General features: G+C 37.6%; 1 protein-coding gene across 1 annotated transcript; it reads right to left on the minus strand.

The window, feature by feature from the left end:
- Positions 1–996: 996 nt before the first annotated feature.
- POLE4 (DNA polymerase epsilon 4, accessory subunit) lies at positions 997–13,705 on the minus strand. The gene is made up of 4 exons (XM_053700713.1): positions 13,301–13,705; positions 12,378–12,462; positions 2,672–2,713; positions 997–1,276 (listed from the first exon to the last, which is right to left on the minus strand). Exons 1-4 carry the CDS (start codon positions 13,535–13,537, stop codon positions 1,263–1,265), a joined length of 378 nt encoding a protein of 125 aa, XP_053556688.1. The 5' UTR covers positions 13,538–13,705; the 3' UTR covers positions 997–1,262.
- Positions 13,706–17,638: the final 3,933 nt, after the last annotated feature.

The raw sequence follows: 17,638 nt of genomic DNA on the forward strand, positions 1-17,638 counted from the left end.
TAACAAAATTTAGCATGATCTTTATTATATTTTTTTAAAAGTTATATTGAAGAGTTTACCATCCCTTTAACAGCTCAGTGGATAGACTACTCAGTAACTACAGCTATGTAATGTAACCTCACTACACTTGTAACTTTAGTGAACATCACTTTTAAGGTGAATATATCATTGCTTTGTTTAGTCAGTGTTATATATCTTTTATCTATGCAAGTAACCTGCATGCATAAGCACACAGAGCTAAGCCTGACCAGTGCCACTGCACTGATGTAGCCAGTTTAGTTAAGTGTAGTAAAACAACTTTGCAATGGACTTTCATTTTTACCCCTTATTGTATAATTTAGCTCAGAGTTGTGGATTTTTTTAATTCTCAGAGTTAGATAGCCTTGTTGTCTGCAGACTCAAGTCTGGATTGGCTTCTCCAGACAAGACAAGTGATGGGTGTAGATTGGCCATTGGGGAAAACACAAACAAACAATATTAACCTGCTTATAAAAGGGACACTAAAAAGGTTTCATACGCCTTCCTCTAATAATGAGTGCAGTCCTTATTGAACCTAAATTACATTGCAGGTATCTGAAGGAGAGTTTCTGCACACTGACTAAGAGCTAGATTCAACATGGTGGCATGTCTAGTGGGAGGCAGGGGAATAACCTCAATACTATGCTTATAAAATGGAATAATAGATCTTAACTAAAATGTGTTTACTGTTAATGTCCATAGAAGATAGAATTCTAGAAAATAGACAGGTGAAAAAAAACCACATCAAGTCACATGCCCACTTCCAATAAAGGAATTAAACCTAACATATATAATATTGCAAACACGTGTGTAAGTCAGAATTAAATTTATACCAACACTTAAACTTGTGGGGTAGGAATATACATGCCTTAAAAAGACATCATTTTGACACTCGTTCACAAAATCTGTAAATGCAACATTTTTACGTTGTTGCTATTAGATGGTATAGTTCAACAAACAAATGAATAGCTCCAGGCAGCACATGAAAAAAATATTTTATTTATTTTAACAGTAGAGAATACATCCAGCACTCCATAGGAGCACAGATTATCTGGAGTCAGAAGAATCATATGTTTGAGAGAAACATTGCCTACCAACAATGATACCAAAATTGATGTTTTATAATACAAAACACAAAATATATGTGCATTTAAAACGTAATAAAAATATAAATATACAATATACATGTATAACAAACGCCAGGCTCAGATTTGATTCCAGCTGCACATAACATCCAAGGAGGGTCAATCCAAAGTACCTAAGGGGGGAGGGGAAATTAAAATGATGAGCAAATAAAAATTCTAATTACAACAATTTAAGGAGTGTATTTTTCTAAAATGAAAGGGATATACTATAATTGTATATGCATTGCATATATCAGCACTACTACATTGAAAAAGGAATACAAAATACATTTAAGAGTATTTAAACTTCCATGTTTACATTTGTATTAGTTTACAGTCTAAAGAACACCTTAAAGGGGCATGAAACCCATTTTTTTTCCTCTTTCTTTCATGATGATTCGGGTGGAACATAGAATTAAATTGGAAAATTGTATCTAATTTGCTTTGTTCTCTTTGTAAACTTTGTGGAAAAGAATACCTAGGTAAGTACAGGAGCACCAATACACTACTGGGAGAAGCTGTTGATTGGAGGCTGCAAATAAATGCCTCTTCTTATCATTGGCCCCCCCCAGGTTCCGCTAGCTCCCAGTAGTGCACTGCCATTCCCTAAACGGATACCAAGAGAATGAAGCAAATGTGATAATAGAAGTAGATTGGAAAGTTGTTTAAAATTTTACCCTGTATCTGAATCATGAAATAATTTTTTGGGGGTTTCATGTCCCTTTAAATTACAGGGAAAAGAAAAAAAAAATTACATTTTGTTAGGAATTAAGTGATGTCTCTTTAAATATCTAGATTTATTTCCCCAATAGTTTTTGTGTGTGTAGAACATATTTTACAACAAATAATAAATCATTGTAAATAGGTATACAAATAAACAAAGTAGTGCTGAACCCTAGTGTTTAAATAAAGATTACTGCTAATGAAAAGAATTGTGAAATGGAATCTTACAAACTCCAATTTGTATTAAATAAACAAAAACATATTGTATTGAACCAGTTGGCTCTAATAAATCATGAGGATATTTAAATGTTCTGTGAAGGTAACAAATACCAATAATATAGATACTGCAGCACAATATTAAGTTGACATAATCCGGGAGCCATCTTTAATATTACAATAACAAACTGGGCTGCAGATTCCTAATTAGATATCACAAAGGAAAAGGTTGCCAGGAGTTGAAAGAAAAAAAAACCCATATATACACACACATATATATATATATATATATAATTTTTAAATCATAAGTAAGGTAAGCAAATAAAAAAAAAAAAAAAACAGAGAAAGCTTCTCCTGTGGACCCCAATAGGGGTTTAGCACTCCTTTAATTATTTGTATGCCTATTTAGAATTTTGTATCAATTGTAAAAACTGTGCTTATATCCTGGCAAGAAAAGCCTCTAAATGAGCCTTTTTAAATTGATGCTTTTCTAGAGATCAATTTACTGCTTTCCCCCCACTTTTTCTTTTATTTTAAAACAACTTGGACCATGTAACTTAGTCACTCACATATGTATAGTTAAAACTTACCCTCCAGAAAAGCAAATTCATCAATGGCAAATACTGCATTATCTGCAAATCAAAACATAAAAGGATACATGTCAAAAAAATCAGTATTTGTTAAAGTCCAAATGAGAATTATGTAGTTTTGTAAAAACACCATATGATTTGCTCATCTGAATTCAGGTGGGTCAAAGTTAAAAATGTAGTTTTATGCTAAGAAAATACATTTCTAGGTAGCATAATTTGTCTAACAAGCAGCCAATGAACTTTCTGCTGAACACATACACAGGAGGTCAGTCTCTGTTGCATTCTAATCATGTGTCACATAAGTTTAATGTTGATTTTGTCAACCCCCGTCCATTTTTTAATTTATGGATTTTGTTTTTCAAATTTTCCATTTAAGGTCAATTAAATTAAGATAGTATAGAGCAAATAGGGAAGGGCATAACTAAAGTGATGGTAAATACAAACATTAAACTCTGCAGCTCTGGCTGTCCACAGCACAGAGCTGTTTTCTCAATGAGGTGACGCTTTCACTTCATCTGGCAGTGTTCTGTATGCTAGCATGGCTATTGGCTTAGAAGTGGACACGTCACCTCACTGAGAAGAGAGAGCATTGTGCAATGGGTGGCTGAGGCCGTTGGAGTATTTTTTTTTGGTTTTTTTTAACAAACTGATCACTGAAAGTCTTGTTTATTTTTAGTGATGGCAAATCCTAGCATTAATTAAACACTTGGATTTTTTTAAATGGCCAATATAGAGAAGGCTAGAAATGTTCTAGTTTAGAACTTACTTGATAAATGCATTTCTTTCATATTGGCAAGAGTCCATGAGCTAGTGACGTATGGGATATACAATCCTACCAGGAGGAGCAAAGTTTCCCAAACCTGAAAATGCCTATAAATACACCGCTCACCACACCCACAATTCATTTTAACGAATAGCCAAGTAGTGGCATGATAGAAAGAGGAGTAAAAAGCATGAAAAAAAACAAAAAACAAACTGGAAATATAATTGTGCTTTATACAAAAAAACATAACCACCTTAAAAAGGGTGGGTATCATGGACTCTTGCCAATAGGAAAGAAATTAATTTATCAGGTAAGTTCTTTCTTTCATGTAATTGGCAAGAGTCCATGAGCTAGTGAAGTATGTGAAATAAAATACCCAAAGTGTGGAACACCACAGAAGAGTTACTAGAAAGGGAGGGATAAAAATAAAAACAGCCATTTTCCGCTGAAAAAATTAAATCCACATCCAAAAAAATAAGATTTTCTCATAATTGAAAAGAAAAAAACTTAAACATAAAGCAGAGGAATCAAACTGAAACAGCTGCCTGAAGAACCTTTCTACCAAAAACTGCTTCAGAAGAGGCAAATACATCAAAACGTTATAATTTAGTAAATGTATGCAAAGAAGACCAAGTTGCTGCTTTGCAAATCTGATCAACTGAAGCTTCATTCTTAAAAGCCCACAAAGTGGAAACTGATCTAGTAGAATGAGCTGAGATTCTCTGAGGCGGGGCCTGACCCAACTCCAAATAAGCCTGATGAATCAAAAGCTTTAACCAGGATGCCAAGGAAATAGCAGAAGCTTTCTGACCCTTCCTAGGACCAGAAAAAAACAAAGAGACTAAGTCTTCCTGAAATCTTTAGTAGATTCAACATAATATTTCAAAGCTCTTACAACATCCAGAGAATGTAAGGATCTCTCCAAAGATTTCTTAGGATTAGGACACAAAGAGGGAACAACAATTTCCCTATTAATGTTGTTAGACATCACAACTTTAGGTAAAAATTTAAATGAAGTCTGCAAAACTGCCTTATCCTGATGGAAAATCAGAAAAAGAGACTCACAAGAAAGAGCAGATAATTCGGAAACTCTTCTAGCAGAAGAGATAGCCAAAAGGAACAACACTTTCCAAGAAAGTAGTTTAATATACAAAGAACGCATAGGCTCAAAAGGAGGAGCCTATAAAGCCTTCAAAACCAAATTAAGACTCCAAGGAGGAGAGATTGATTTAATGACAGGCTTGATACGGACCAAAGCCAGCACAAAAAAGCGAATATCAGGAAGCTTAGCAATTTTTCTTTGAAAACAGAAAGAGCAGAGCGTTGTCCTTTCAAGGAACTTGCAGACAAACCTTTATCCAAACCATCCCGAAGGAACTGTAAAATTCTAGGAATTCTAAAAGAATGCTAGGAGAATTTATGAGAAGAACACCATGAAATATAAGTCTTCCAAACTAGATAATAAATCTTCCTAGAAACAGATTTACGAGCCTGTAACATAGTATTAATCACTGAGTCAGAGAAACCTTTATGACTAAGCACTAAGCGTTCAATTTCCATACCTTCAAATTTAACCATTTGAGATCTTGATGGAAAAACGGTCCTTGAGACAGAAGGTCTGGTCTTAAAGGAAGTGGCCAAGGTTGGCATTTGGACATCCGGACAAGATCCGCATACCAGAACCTGTGAGGCCATGATGGTGCTAACAGAAAAACAAATGATTGTTCCATGATGATCTTGGAGATCACTCTTGGAAGAAGAACTAACTAGGAGGTCGGGAAGATATAAGCAGGTTGGTAAAACCAAGGAACTGCTAACGCATCCACCGAATACATCTGAGGATCCCTGGACAAGTACCTGGGAAGTTTCTTGTTTAGATGGGAAGCCATCAGATCTATTTCTGGAAGACCCCACATCTGAACAATATGAAAAAAATACATCTGGATGGAGAGACCACTCCCCCGTATGTAAAGTCTGATGGTGGAGATAATCCTCTTCCTAATTGTCTACACCTGGGATATGTACCTCAGAAATTAGACAAGAGCTGGATTCCGACCAAGAAAGTATCCGAGATACTTCTTTCATAGCTAGGGGACTGCGAGTCCCACCCTGATAATTGACATATGCCACAGTTGTGATATTGTCTGTCTGAGAAAAAAAAATGAATGGTTCTCTCTTCAACAGAGGCCAAACCTGAAGAGCCCTGGAAATAGCACAGAGTTCTAAAATATTGAATGGTAAACTCGCCTCTTGAGATTTCCAAACCCCTTGTGCTTTTAGAGATCCCCAGACAGCTCCCCAACCTGAAAGACTTGCATCTGTTGTGATTACAGTCCAGGATGGACGAATAAAAAAAAAGAGGCCCCTTGAACTATATGATGGTGGTCTAACCACCAAGTCAGAGAGTCGAACATTGGGATTTAAGGATATTAACTGCGATATCTTTGTATAATCCCTCCAACCATTGTTTCAGCATCCAAAGCTGGAGAGGTCTCATATGAAAATGAGAAAAGAGGATCGCGTCCGATGCTACAGCCATGAGACCTAAAACTTCCATGCACATAGCCACTGAAGGAAATGATTGAGACTGAAGGTTTCGACAAGCTGAAACCAATTTTATTCATCTCTTGTCTGTTAGAGAGTCATGGACACTGAATCTACAGGGAGTGCAGAATTATTAGGCAAGTTGTATTTTTGAGGATTAATTTTATTATTGAACAACAACCATGTTCTCAATGAACCCAAAAAACTCATTAATATCAAAGCTGAATAGTTTTGGAAGTAGTTTTTAGTTTGTTTTTAGTTATAGCTATTTTAGGGGGATATCTGTGTGTGCAGGTGACTATTACTGTGCATAATTATTAGGCAACTTAACAAAAAACAAATATATACCCATTTCAATTATTTATTTTTACCAGTGAAACCAATATAACATCTCAACATTCACAAATATACATTTCTGACATTCAAAAACAAAACAAAAACAAATCAGTGACCAATATAGCCACCTTTCTTTGCAAGGACACTCAAAAGCCTGCCATCCATGGATTCTGTCAGTGTTTTGATCTGTTCACCATCAACATTGCGTGCAGCAGCAACCACAGCCTCCCAGACACTGTTCAGAGAGGTGTACTGTTTTCCCTCCTTGTAAATCTCACATTTGATGATGGACCACAGGTTCTCAATGGGATTCAGATCAGGTGAACAAGGAGGCCATGCCATTAGATTTTCTTCTTTTATACCCTTTCTTGCCAGCCACGCTGTGGAGTACTTGGACGCGTGTGATGGAGCATTGTCCTGCATGAAAATCATGTTTTTCTTGAAGGATGCAGACTTCTTCCTGTACCACTGCTTGAAGAAGGTGTCTTCCAGAAACTGGCAGTAGGACTGGGAGTTGAGCTTGACTCCATCCTCAACCCGAAAAGGCCCCACAAGCTCATCTTTGATGATACCAGCCCAAACCAGTACTCCACCTCCACCTTGCTGGCGTCTGAGTCGGACTGGAGCTCTCTGCCCTTTACCAATCCAGCCACGGGCCCATCCATCTGGCCCATCAAGACTCACTCTCATTTCATCAGTCCATAAAACCTTAGAAAAATCAGTCTTGAGATATTTCTTGGCCCAGTCTTGACGTTTCAGCTTGTGTGTCTTGTTCAGTGGTGGTCGTCTTTCAGCCTTTCTTACCTTGGCCATGTCTCTGAGTATTGCACACCTTGTGCTTTTGGGCACTCCAGTGATGTTGCAGCTCTGAAATATGGCCAAACTGGTGGCAAGTGGCATCTTGGCAGCTGCACGCTTGACTTTTCTCAGTTCATGGGCAGTTATTTTGCGCCTTGGTTTTTCCACACGCTTCTTGCGACCCTGTTGACTATTTTGAATGAAACGCTTGATTGTTCGATGATCACGCTTCAGAAGCTTTGCAATTTTAAGAGTGCTGCATCCCTCTGCAAGATAGCTCACTATTTTTGACTTTTCTGAGCCTGTCAAGTCCTTCTTTTGACCCATTTTGCCAAAGGAAAGGAAGTTGCCTAATAATAATGCACACCTGATATAGGGTGTTGATGTCATTAGACCACACCCCTTCTCATTACAGAGATGCACATCACCTAATATGCTTAATTGGTAGTAGGCTTTCGAGCCTATACAGCTTGGAGTAAGACAACATGCATAAAGAGGATGATGTGGTCAAAATACTCATTTGCCTAATAATTCTGCACTCCCTGTATCTGGAAACTTAAAAAGGTGACCCTTGTCTGAGGAATCAAGGAACTATTTGGCAAATTTATCCTCCAACCATGTCTTTGAAGAATGAGATTCAGCAGAATGTAAAAACTGAGCTAGTACCAAGATATCGTCCAAATAAGGAGACACCTCAATACCCTGTTCTCGGATTACAGAGAGTAGGGCACCGAGAAACTTTGAAAACATTCTTGGAGCTGTCGCTAGGCCAAATGGAACAGCGACAAAATTGGTAATGCTTGTCTAGAAAGAGAATCTCAGAAACCGATAGTGGTCTAGATGAATCGGAATATGAAGATATGCATCCTGTAAGTCTATTGTGGACATATAATGACCTTGTTGAACAAAAGGCAGAATAGTCCTTATAGTCACCATCTTGAAAGTTGGTACTCTTACAAAACGGTTCAAAATTTTCAGATCCAGAACTGGCCTGAATGAGTTTTCTTTATTTGGGACAATAAATAAATTTGAATAAAACCCCAAACCCTGTTCCTGAAACGGAATTGGTATGATTACCCCTGAAAGCTCTAGATCTGAAACACACTTCAGAAAAGCCTGAGCCTTCACTGGATTTGCTGGAACGCGCGAGCGAAAAAATCTCACAGGAGGTCTTTCGATGCCCTTGAGAGACAATACTCTGAATCCAATGATTTTAGACAGAATCTGCCCAAATGTTTTGGAAAAATTTTAATCTGCCCCCCACCAGCTGAACTGGAATGAGCGCCGCACCATCATGCAGACTTGGAGTTTCCAGTTGGAACCAGATTCTTTGGGGGGGAAGGATTTGGTTTCTGTTACTTATTCTGTCGAAAAGAACGAAAACTATTTTTTACCCTTAGATCTTTTATCCTGAGGTAAAAAAAAACTCCCTTTCCCCCATTGACAGTTGAAATAATTGAATCCAACTGAGAACCAAATAAATTGCTACCTTGGAAAGAAAGAGATAGTAATCTACTTAGATATCATGTCAGCATTCCAATACTTGAGCCAAAAGGCTCTTCTAGCTAAAATAGCTAGAGACATAGATTTAACATCAATTTTGATTATATCAAAAATAGCATCACAGATAAAATGATCAGCATGTTGAAATAAGCAAACAATGCTAGACAAATCAGGATCTGTTTCCTGTTGCGCTAAGCTTTCCAACCAGAAAGTTGATGCAGCTGCAACATCAGCCATAGAAATGGTAGGCCTGAAAAGATAGCCAGAATATATATAAGCTTTCCTTAGATAAGATTCAAGTTTCCTATCTAAAGGATGCTTAAAGGAAGTACTATCTTCCATAGGGATAGTAGTACGTTTGGCAAGAGTAGAAATAGCCCCATCAACTTTGGGGATTTATTCCCAAAACTCCAATCTGACTGCTGGCAAAGGATACAACTTTTTAAACCTATAAAAAGGAATAAAAGAAGTACCAGGCCTATTCCATTCCTTTGAAATCATATCAGAAATAGCATCAGGAACTGGAAAAACAGAATTTAAACGTTTACTAGTTTTAGTATCAAGAGGAGTAGTTTCCTCAATATCTAAAGTAATCAACACCTCTTAACAAGGAACAAATATACTCCATCTTAAAGAGATAAGTAGATTTGTCAATGTCAATATATGAGGTAGGATCTTCTGAATCAGATAGATCCTCATCAGAGGAGGATAATTCAGTATATTGTCGGTCATTTGAAATTTCATCAACTTTATGAGAAGTTTTAAAAGACCTTTTACGTTTATTAGAAGGCGGAATAGCAGACAAAGCCTTCTGAATCGCATCAGCAATAAAATCTTTTATATTCACAGGGATATCATGTACATTAGATGTTGAAGGAACAACAGGCATTGTACTAGTACTGATTGATACATTCTCTGCATGTAAAAGAATATCATGACAAATGTTACATAGTACAGCTGGAGATATAATCTCAGCTAATTTACAACAGATACACTTATCTTTGCTAGAACTGTTATCAGGCAGCAGGGTTCCAACAGTGGTTTCTGAGACAGGATCAGATTGAGACATCTTGCAAAATTATCAATTTCCTTATATAGCAGTTTCAGGAATGGGAAAAAAAAGCAAACAGCATAGCCCTCTGAACATAGAAAAAGGCAAGAGGCATATCGGAAGTGTGGTTTAAATGAAATATTTTGGCGCCAACAACATCCGGAAATGGCGCAACTTGCGTCATGGCGCAACCTTGTGCAAGGAGACCTAGCGTCAACTAAGACGCCAGAAATGACGAAAATGCGTTACCGAATGTACCTTCGCGCCAAAAAAATCTTGCGCCAAGAATGACGCAATAAATATCAGCATTTTGCGGCCTCGCAAGCCTAATTTTGCCCGCGAAAATTAATGAAAAACAGTCAATTTTGAAGAAAAGACTAAACCCAGGTAAGAAAAATAACTTCTTAAATATGTTTTCCCAATTTTGAAATGGAAATATACATAAACCTGACTCATGGCAAATTTAAGTACAATACATATATTTAGAACTTTACATTAATACATAAAGTGCCAAGCCATAGCTGAGAGTGTCTTAAGTAATGAAAACATACTTACCGAAACACACCCATCCACATATAGCAGATAACCGTTTCAGTACTGGTTTGGCTATCAGTAGAGGTAATGGAATATGAGAGTACATCATCAATATGAAAAGGAAGGTAGGAGATGAATCTCTACGACCGATAACAGAACCTATGAAAAGATTTACCGCAAGGAAAACCATAGAATTCAATAGGTGATACTCCCTTCACATCCCTCTGACATTCACTGTACTCAGAGGAATTGGGCTTCAAAATGCTGAAAAGCGTATATCACAGAAGAAAATCAAGCACAAATTTACTTCACCACCTCCATAGGGAGGCAAAGTTTGTAAAACTGAATTGTGGGTGTGGTGAGGGGTGTATTTATAGGCATTTTGAGGTTTGGAAAACTTTGCCCCTCCTGGTAGGATTGTATATCCCATATGTCACTAGCTCATGGACTCTTGCCAATTACATGAAAGAAATATATTTCCAAAGCTGCTATATAAACTGACAACCAATATCAAAATATATATATATATATATATATATATATATATATATATATATATAATATATTTAATTCTGTGTTTGAACTACTGCTGAAACACGCCAATATTTTTTTAGACAATAGCAATATCTATGCAAGTAACCTAAACATTTATGTGCAACGAGTCATGCACATGTAAAATGAGCTTTATAGCCTCTCCTACATGTACACAATCCTAAGCTTACTTCAGTATGCTCTCAGGGAAAAAGAGCTATGTTTCAAGAGTTTTAATAACAAAATAACTAAATTTGATTAAAAAGTAAATTGAAACGTTTTAAAAATTGTATGCTCAGTCGTGAAGGTTTAAGTTTGAATTCCATGTCCCCTGTCATAGGTTGCCCTGAACATGGCTTATGTTATGCCAATGTTACACTCCCTAATAATAGGTAATTTTTCTTGGCCATTGTTGGAATCATAATATGAAATACTAGTAATGTTGTGTGACTAACGCTGCTGATGAGGTCAGCGGCCGTTTCCACTGAGGACCAGCAGCCCTCTGTGGCTCCCAAGTGGTGGTTAAACAGAGTTGCAGGGTTGACAGTGATAAAAATCTGTGTTCTCCCCAGGACTTATTAAATAAGTCCACCTACCAGCTGATTAATAACATTAGCAGTCATCAATATTAAATTTCATCCAATGAAAAGGGTTTTTCTTAATGGGTCACTGAATCAATAACATACAACAGCCTGTTACTGGTTTTGGCCAAAAAAAAGCATTCAAGAGTATTTTTTCTTCTTCTCAATGGTACAATTAGAAGACACTAGTCAGAAGGAACCAACTATAAGTTTAAAGGGAAATTGAACCCAATTATTTTCTTTCATGATTCGGATAGAGCATGCAATTTTAAGCACCTTTCTAATTTACTCATATTTTCTTTGTTGTCTTGGTATCTTTATTTGAAAAAGCAGGAACTTAAGCATAGGAGCCAGTACATTTTTGGTTCAGAACCCTGGATAGTGCTTGCTGATTGGTGGCTACATTTAGCCACCTATTAGCAAGCACTACCAAGGAGCTGAAACAAAGATGGGCCGACTCGTAAACTTATATTCATGCTTTTTAAAATAGACACCAAGAGAACAAAGAAAAAATTGGGTTTAATATCCCCTTAAAGGGACAGTCTAGTACAAAAAAAACTTTCATGCTTCAGATAGGGCATGTAATTTTAAACAATTTTCCAATTTACTTTTATTACCAATTTTTCTTTGTTCTCTTGGTATTCTTAGTTGAAAGCTTAACCTAGGAGGTTCATATGCTAATTTCTTAGACCTTGAAGGACGCCTCTTAAGAATGCATTTTAACAGGTTTTTCACCACTAGAGGGTGTTAGTTCATGTTTTTCATATAGATAACACTGTGCTTGTGAAGTTACCTGGGAGCCATCACTGATTGGCTAAACTGCAAGTCTGTCAAAGAACTGAAATAAAGGGGCAGTCTGCAGAGGCTTAGATACAAGATAATCACAGAGGTAAAAAATATATAAATATAACTGTGTTGGTTATGCAAAACTAGGGAATGGGTAAACAAGGGATTATCTATCTTTTAAAACATTAACAATTCTGGTGTAGACTGTCCCTTTAAACAAAACCACTGCATAAGGCTTTACACAATCACATTTTAGACTAAACAAAAATGCATACATACCCAGGTCTTTCCGTTGCAGGGTTTTTCTCTTTCCTTGCTGTGCATATATATATGCATCTTTAGCAATTGTCTCAATGAACAGCTCCTGCATTAAAATATACAAACATTATGTTGCAATATATCCACGGCTTACTATAACTAAAGAAAAGTATGTTAAATTAATGTACTGTATAGTCCAAAAACAATCAAAAAAGCGGATAACCTTTCCTTGCAACTTGGGAGAAGTGATCAGACTATAAGGAGTGTAGTAATAAAAAATACAAACAAAACACACACACACACTTTCTGTATATATGGGTGAGGGTGTGAAATGAACAGCACTCTCAAACAGGACTGGGTGCACATCCCAATACCTTGTAAAACTCACAGCCAGCAAAGCTTACAGCAACACAGGCAGTTATCCCTAGACAAGCCTGGGTGTAAATCGCATAGGTAAAATTACTAAACAAAACTAAGAAGGAATGTAAGCTTAGGAGCCAGTCCATTTTTTGTTCAGCGCCCTGGTGGCTACATTTAGCTGGCTCCTAAACTTACATGACTGCTTTTCAAATAAAGATACCAAGAGAACAAAGGAAATTTGGTAATAGGAGTAAATTAGGTTACATAAAATTGCATAATCTGAATCATGAAACAAAAAAGTGCGTTTCATATTAACATATTTCTCAACCTCAAGCCTCTTACGGCTCAAGTGAACATAACTAAAGTGACAGGATGTTTTGTATTGTCACACAGACAGGGATAAGGTGTTCTGTCAGATCAGCCAATCAATAGACAACCCTCACCTTCCCTACACAGATGGATTGTCCCTTTACTAATTAATTAACTAAATAAACAAAGATTTTGCAAACCATCCCCTGCCATTCTATAACCAATCATAGAAAACCTAATTATCTGTTCAGCTCTAGCAAACCGTTACCGCTCACCGTCGCCTTGGTGATTACAAACACTGACTCCTGACTGGCCAGTGTAACATCCGGATCCGCCTTCATGATTGCTTTCACCCGAGACAGTGGAAGCTTAACGTGCTTTTGTTGTGCCGACGGAATTCCTTGTGCTAGGGAGGGGTCCCCGTCAGCTTGTGTGGTTGTGGTAGCAGCGGCTCCTTCCACTGCGGAATCTGCTTCCCCAGAAATCGGAGGCTCCACTCCAACAGCTGCCATGCCTACAGATCAGAAGCAGAGCGCGCAGTTGGACTGGCTGTCAGGAATTAGCGGGGAAAGTCACGTGACATTGTGCCATCCAATGGGTTGGTTCTGCTAAAAGAACGTGTTGGGATATGTTACGTTCAGCAAACATAACAGCTGCGTATGCGTAACCGTAAACCTTAGTTGCTGCCATCACGTTTTATTCTGCTCACTCTTTTGTATAATTACCCCCTTTAACTGTTACAAAGTATACGTAGTCTCCCTGTGTATAGAATGAGTTAAAAAAATAAGTGTAGAACTGCCTTACTTTCCAGTTATTTTCCTGATAATTCTGGGCAATAGCGTGTGGGGGAAACGTGGTTAAAGGAGAAGGGTCTAGCTGCAGACTGGAGCTCCACTCTAGACAGGAAACATGTGACCTCCACTCAAAGCTTTTTTAAAAAACACAAAAAACTTTAATGTAACAAACAACCTATAGACAATCATTCTGAAAACGAAACATTTTGCAGCTTTCTTGTTCTTCTTAATGTGCACTCACAGTGGTTACCTTATAAATGACAATCAGCATAAACCACTGCACATTTCATAATGATTGTCTATAGGTTGTCTATTATATTAAAGTTGATTAAAAAAAAAAAGCTTTAAAGGGCCACTAAACCCCAAAATTTTCTTTCACGATTCAGAATACAATTTTAAACAACATTCCAATTTACTTATACTATCTAATTTGCTGCAATCTTTAGATATCCTTTGTTAAAGAAATAGCAATGCACATTGGTGAGCCAATCACACAAGGCATCTATGTAAATCTACCAATCAGAAGCTACTGAGCCTATCTAGATATGCTTTTCAGGAAAGAATATCAAGAGAATTAAGCAAATTAGATAATTGAAGTAAATTAGTTGTTTAAAATGGTATTCTCTATCTAAATCATGAAAGAAAAAAATTGGGTTTAATGTCCCTTTAAGTGTAGGTCACATGTTTCCTGTAGAGTCAGCGGAGGTCACATGTTTCCTGTCTAGAGTCAGTGGAGGTCACATGTTTCCTGTCTAGAGTGGAGCTCCAGTCTGCAGCTAGACTACTTTGGGTTAAAGGGAAACATGTCAAAATAAACTTTTATGATTCAGATATACCATGCAGTTTAAAGACACTTTCCAGTTTAATTCCATTATCAAATTTTACCCAATCTTTTTATATACACACTTTCTTCGGAACAAGATCCTACTGAGCATGTGCACAGACTCACAGGGTATACATTAAGTAGTCTGTAATTGGCTAATGTCTGTCACATGTAGGGTTGCCAGTGCCACCTTGGCCATATTTGACCATACAAGGTCAAGGTGGTGTTCTAAAGAAAATGGTATACCGCATAGGAATGTGTATACCACGTCACTTTAGGTCACGAGAGTCAGCTGCTGGAGAGGTGTTGCGCTCAATGCGCATGCGCAAGAGGCCCAACCTCCTCCAAACAGCTGATGTAAATTAAACAACTGGTCGAGGAAATATATGGCCTGTAATCATAATTTATAGAGGCTAATAGCCTTCACTGCGCACATGTGCACTGCAGTCGCTTTATTCAATATAATGTAGACAGTGACAAATGTGATAACAGTGCTACTGTCATGATACCCACACCACACACCCTCACCTTCCCTACCCCACCGGAATAAAATATTGGAGCAGTCACCGGATTTCATAGAAAAATATAGCCTTTATTCCAAACATAAGTTTCAAAATGTTTTGGTGTCAACTGGCACCTTTTTTGGCAAGTCTGCGGCGCACAATGGATCACTGAGGAGTTGCGCATTGCAGATTACGGTCCATAGAATCCTGCGACCCGTTGTTATCTCATAAAGCTCCTTAAACAGATGTTTGGAGGAGGTTGGGCCTCAAGCGCATTGAGCGCCACACCCCTCCAACAGCTGATTACACGTCACCGGAAGTGACGTAGTATACACATTCCTATGGTATACATGTTAATTTAGAACAGCAGAAAATATCAAAGTGCCAGCTATCCGGCAGGGTTCAAAATGTGAAACCAATTTTTTCACAACTTTATAAAATAAAGTATTTTATTCAAATTATTGAACAGTTTATGAACAACTTTTAAAGCACAGCTTATTGGACTGCTTATAAACAATTCTTAAAACAGTTTATAACAATCTTTTGAACACAGCTAGTGTTTCTAGGACAAATGTTTATACAAATCCGTGTATATATGGTCGATTATCTTCCATGGATCCACATATTACATTTGACAGTTTGGATAAAACACTCAAACAATAAAACAGACAATCCTATAACAGTGTCACCTGCTATAGATATCACACAATAGGAACCAGACTGGTTTTGGTAACTCTAATGTGGTTATTTAAAAACACTCGGTTAGACAATAAAACAATGCAGTTATTTAAAATGATGTGGTTATTTAAAACACTCAATTAAACAATAAAAAATAAATAAAACAAACGATCCTATAACAGTGTCACCTGCTATAGTTATCGCACAGTTCAAACCAGACTGGTTTTTGGTAACTCTAATTTGGTTATTTTAAAGTGCTCCGAATAGACAATAACACAAACTAACCTATAACAGTGTTACCTGCTATAGTATCCCGCAGTTATGTGGTTAATACTAAGGTTGCTTTTATGAAAACTGGGCGGGTGCCTACTAGAGTCCCCACACAATTAGACCAGAGCGGTGATGTCTATCTAGAACTAGAATTGCTAAACGGGTTAAATTGGGTTGTAGCCCCAACCCGTACTGATTCCTTGTGTGCTGTGGGCTGAAAGGATAAGACCGATCCACTGTACCTCTCACGGGGTTCAGTGACCGTCCTCCGCTAGCGGAATGAGATGGAACTTGGTGCTAAATACACGCTAAACATGTGAAGGTGGAAAAAATGTGTAGGCTAGTGAAATAAAGATTATGAAATTTGATTGGTGCTACTTTAACAATCCCAAATAAAAATAGGTGAAAATGAGAACACACTGCTAAACGATAATTAAAACAAAAAATTCAAAAATATGCGATAGGAAAAATAAATGAGAAACACAACAAAAACAAAAAATAGTCTCCCAATTTTCACATGTGAGTCAGTGAAATGTGCAAATCAATAAAAGTCAATTCCTCAAATATCACTAGTGACCAGCATGATTGCAGCCAAAAAAAATAACAAACAAAAATAAATGTGAGATATTTAAATCAATAGTCAGTTGTATAGTGCTCCAGGTAAAAAATATTCCTCTTTCTGTGGATAAACAGTCTATGTGAAGTATTATTGCCTGTAGCGGGGATTGGGCTTCAACGTCAGTAGACAATTTGCAGCTCCAGCGTCACCCAGGTATATATTCCCTCTGCCGAAAGAAATAATAACAGTGCAGATGGTTTTTCAAATGGATATATAAATTGGAATGCCACTCACCAGTCGAAGCGTTTCGGTCAAACATAGACCTTTTTCAAGACTGGTTTAATGTAAATTTCAGGGTCTTTAAATACCCCATACTAAAAATACCCGTATCATGATCTTGGAATGGAATTCCTAGCAGTTCCGGGTCATTGGGCTCAAAATACTTGCGGCTAGATTTAGAGTTTTGTCGGTAAGGACCCGCGTAGCTAACGCTGGCTTTATTCTGGCCGCAACATGAAAATAACTCTGGTATTGAGAGTCAACAGAAAGGCTGCGTTAGGCTCCAAAAAAGGAGCGTAGAGCATATTTAACGCAACTGCAACTCTCGATACCAGAGTTGCTTACGGACACGGCCAGCCTCAAAAACGTGCTCGTGCACGATTCCCCCATAGGAAACAATGGGGCTGTTTGAGCTGAAAAAAAACCTAACACCTGCAAAAAAGCCGCGTTCAGCTCCTAACGCAGCCCCATTGTTTGCTATGGGGAAACACTTCCTAAGTCTGCACCTAACACCCTAACATGTACCCCGAGTCTATACACCCCTAACCTTAAACTTATTAACCCCTATTCTGCCGCCCCCGCTATCGCTGACCCCTGTATATTATTTTTAACCCCTAGTCTGCCGCTCCGTAAACCGCAGCTACTTACATTATCCCTATGTACCCCTAATCTGCTGCCCCTAACACCACCGACACCTATATTATATT

The sequence above is a fragment of the Bombina bombina genome, chromosome 2 (genome assembly GCF_027579735.1).
Source record: "Bombina bombina isolate aBomBom1 chromosome 2, aBomBom1.pri, whole genome shotgun sequence".
Lineage (NCBI taxonomy): Eukaryota > Metazoa > Chordata > Amphibia > Anura > Bombinatoridae > Bombina > Bombina bombina.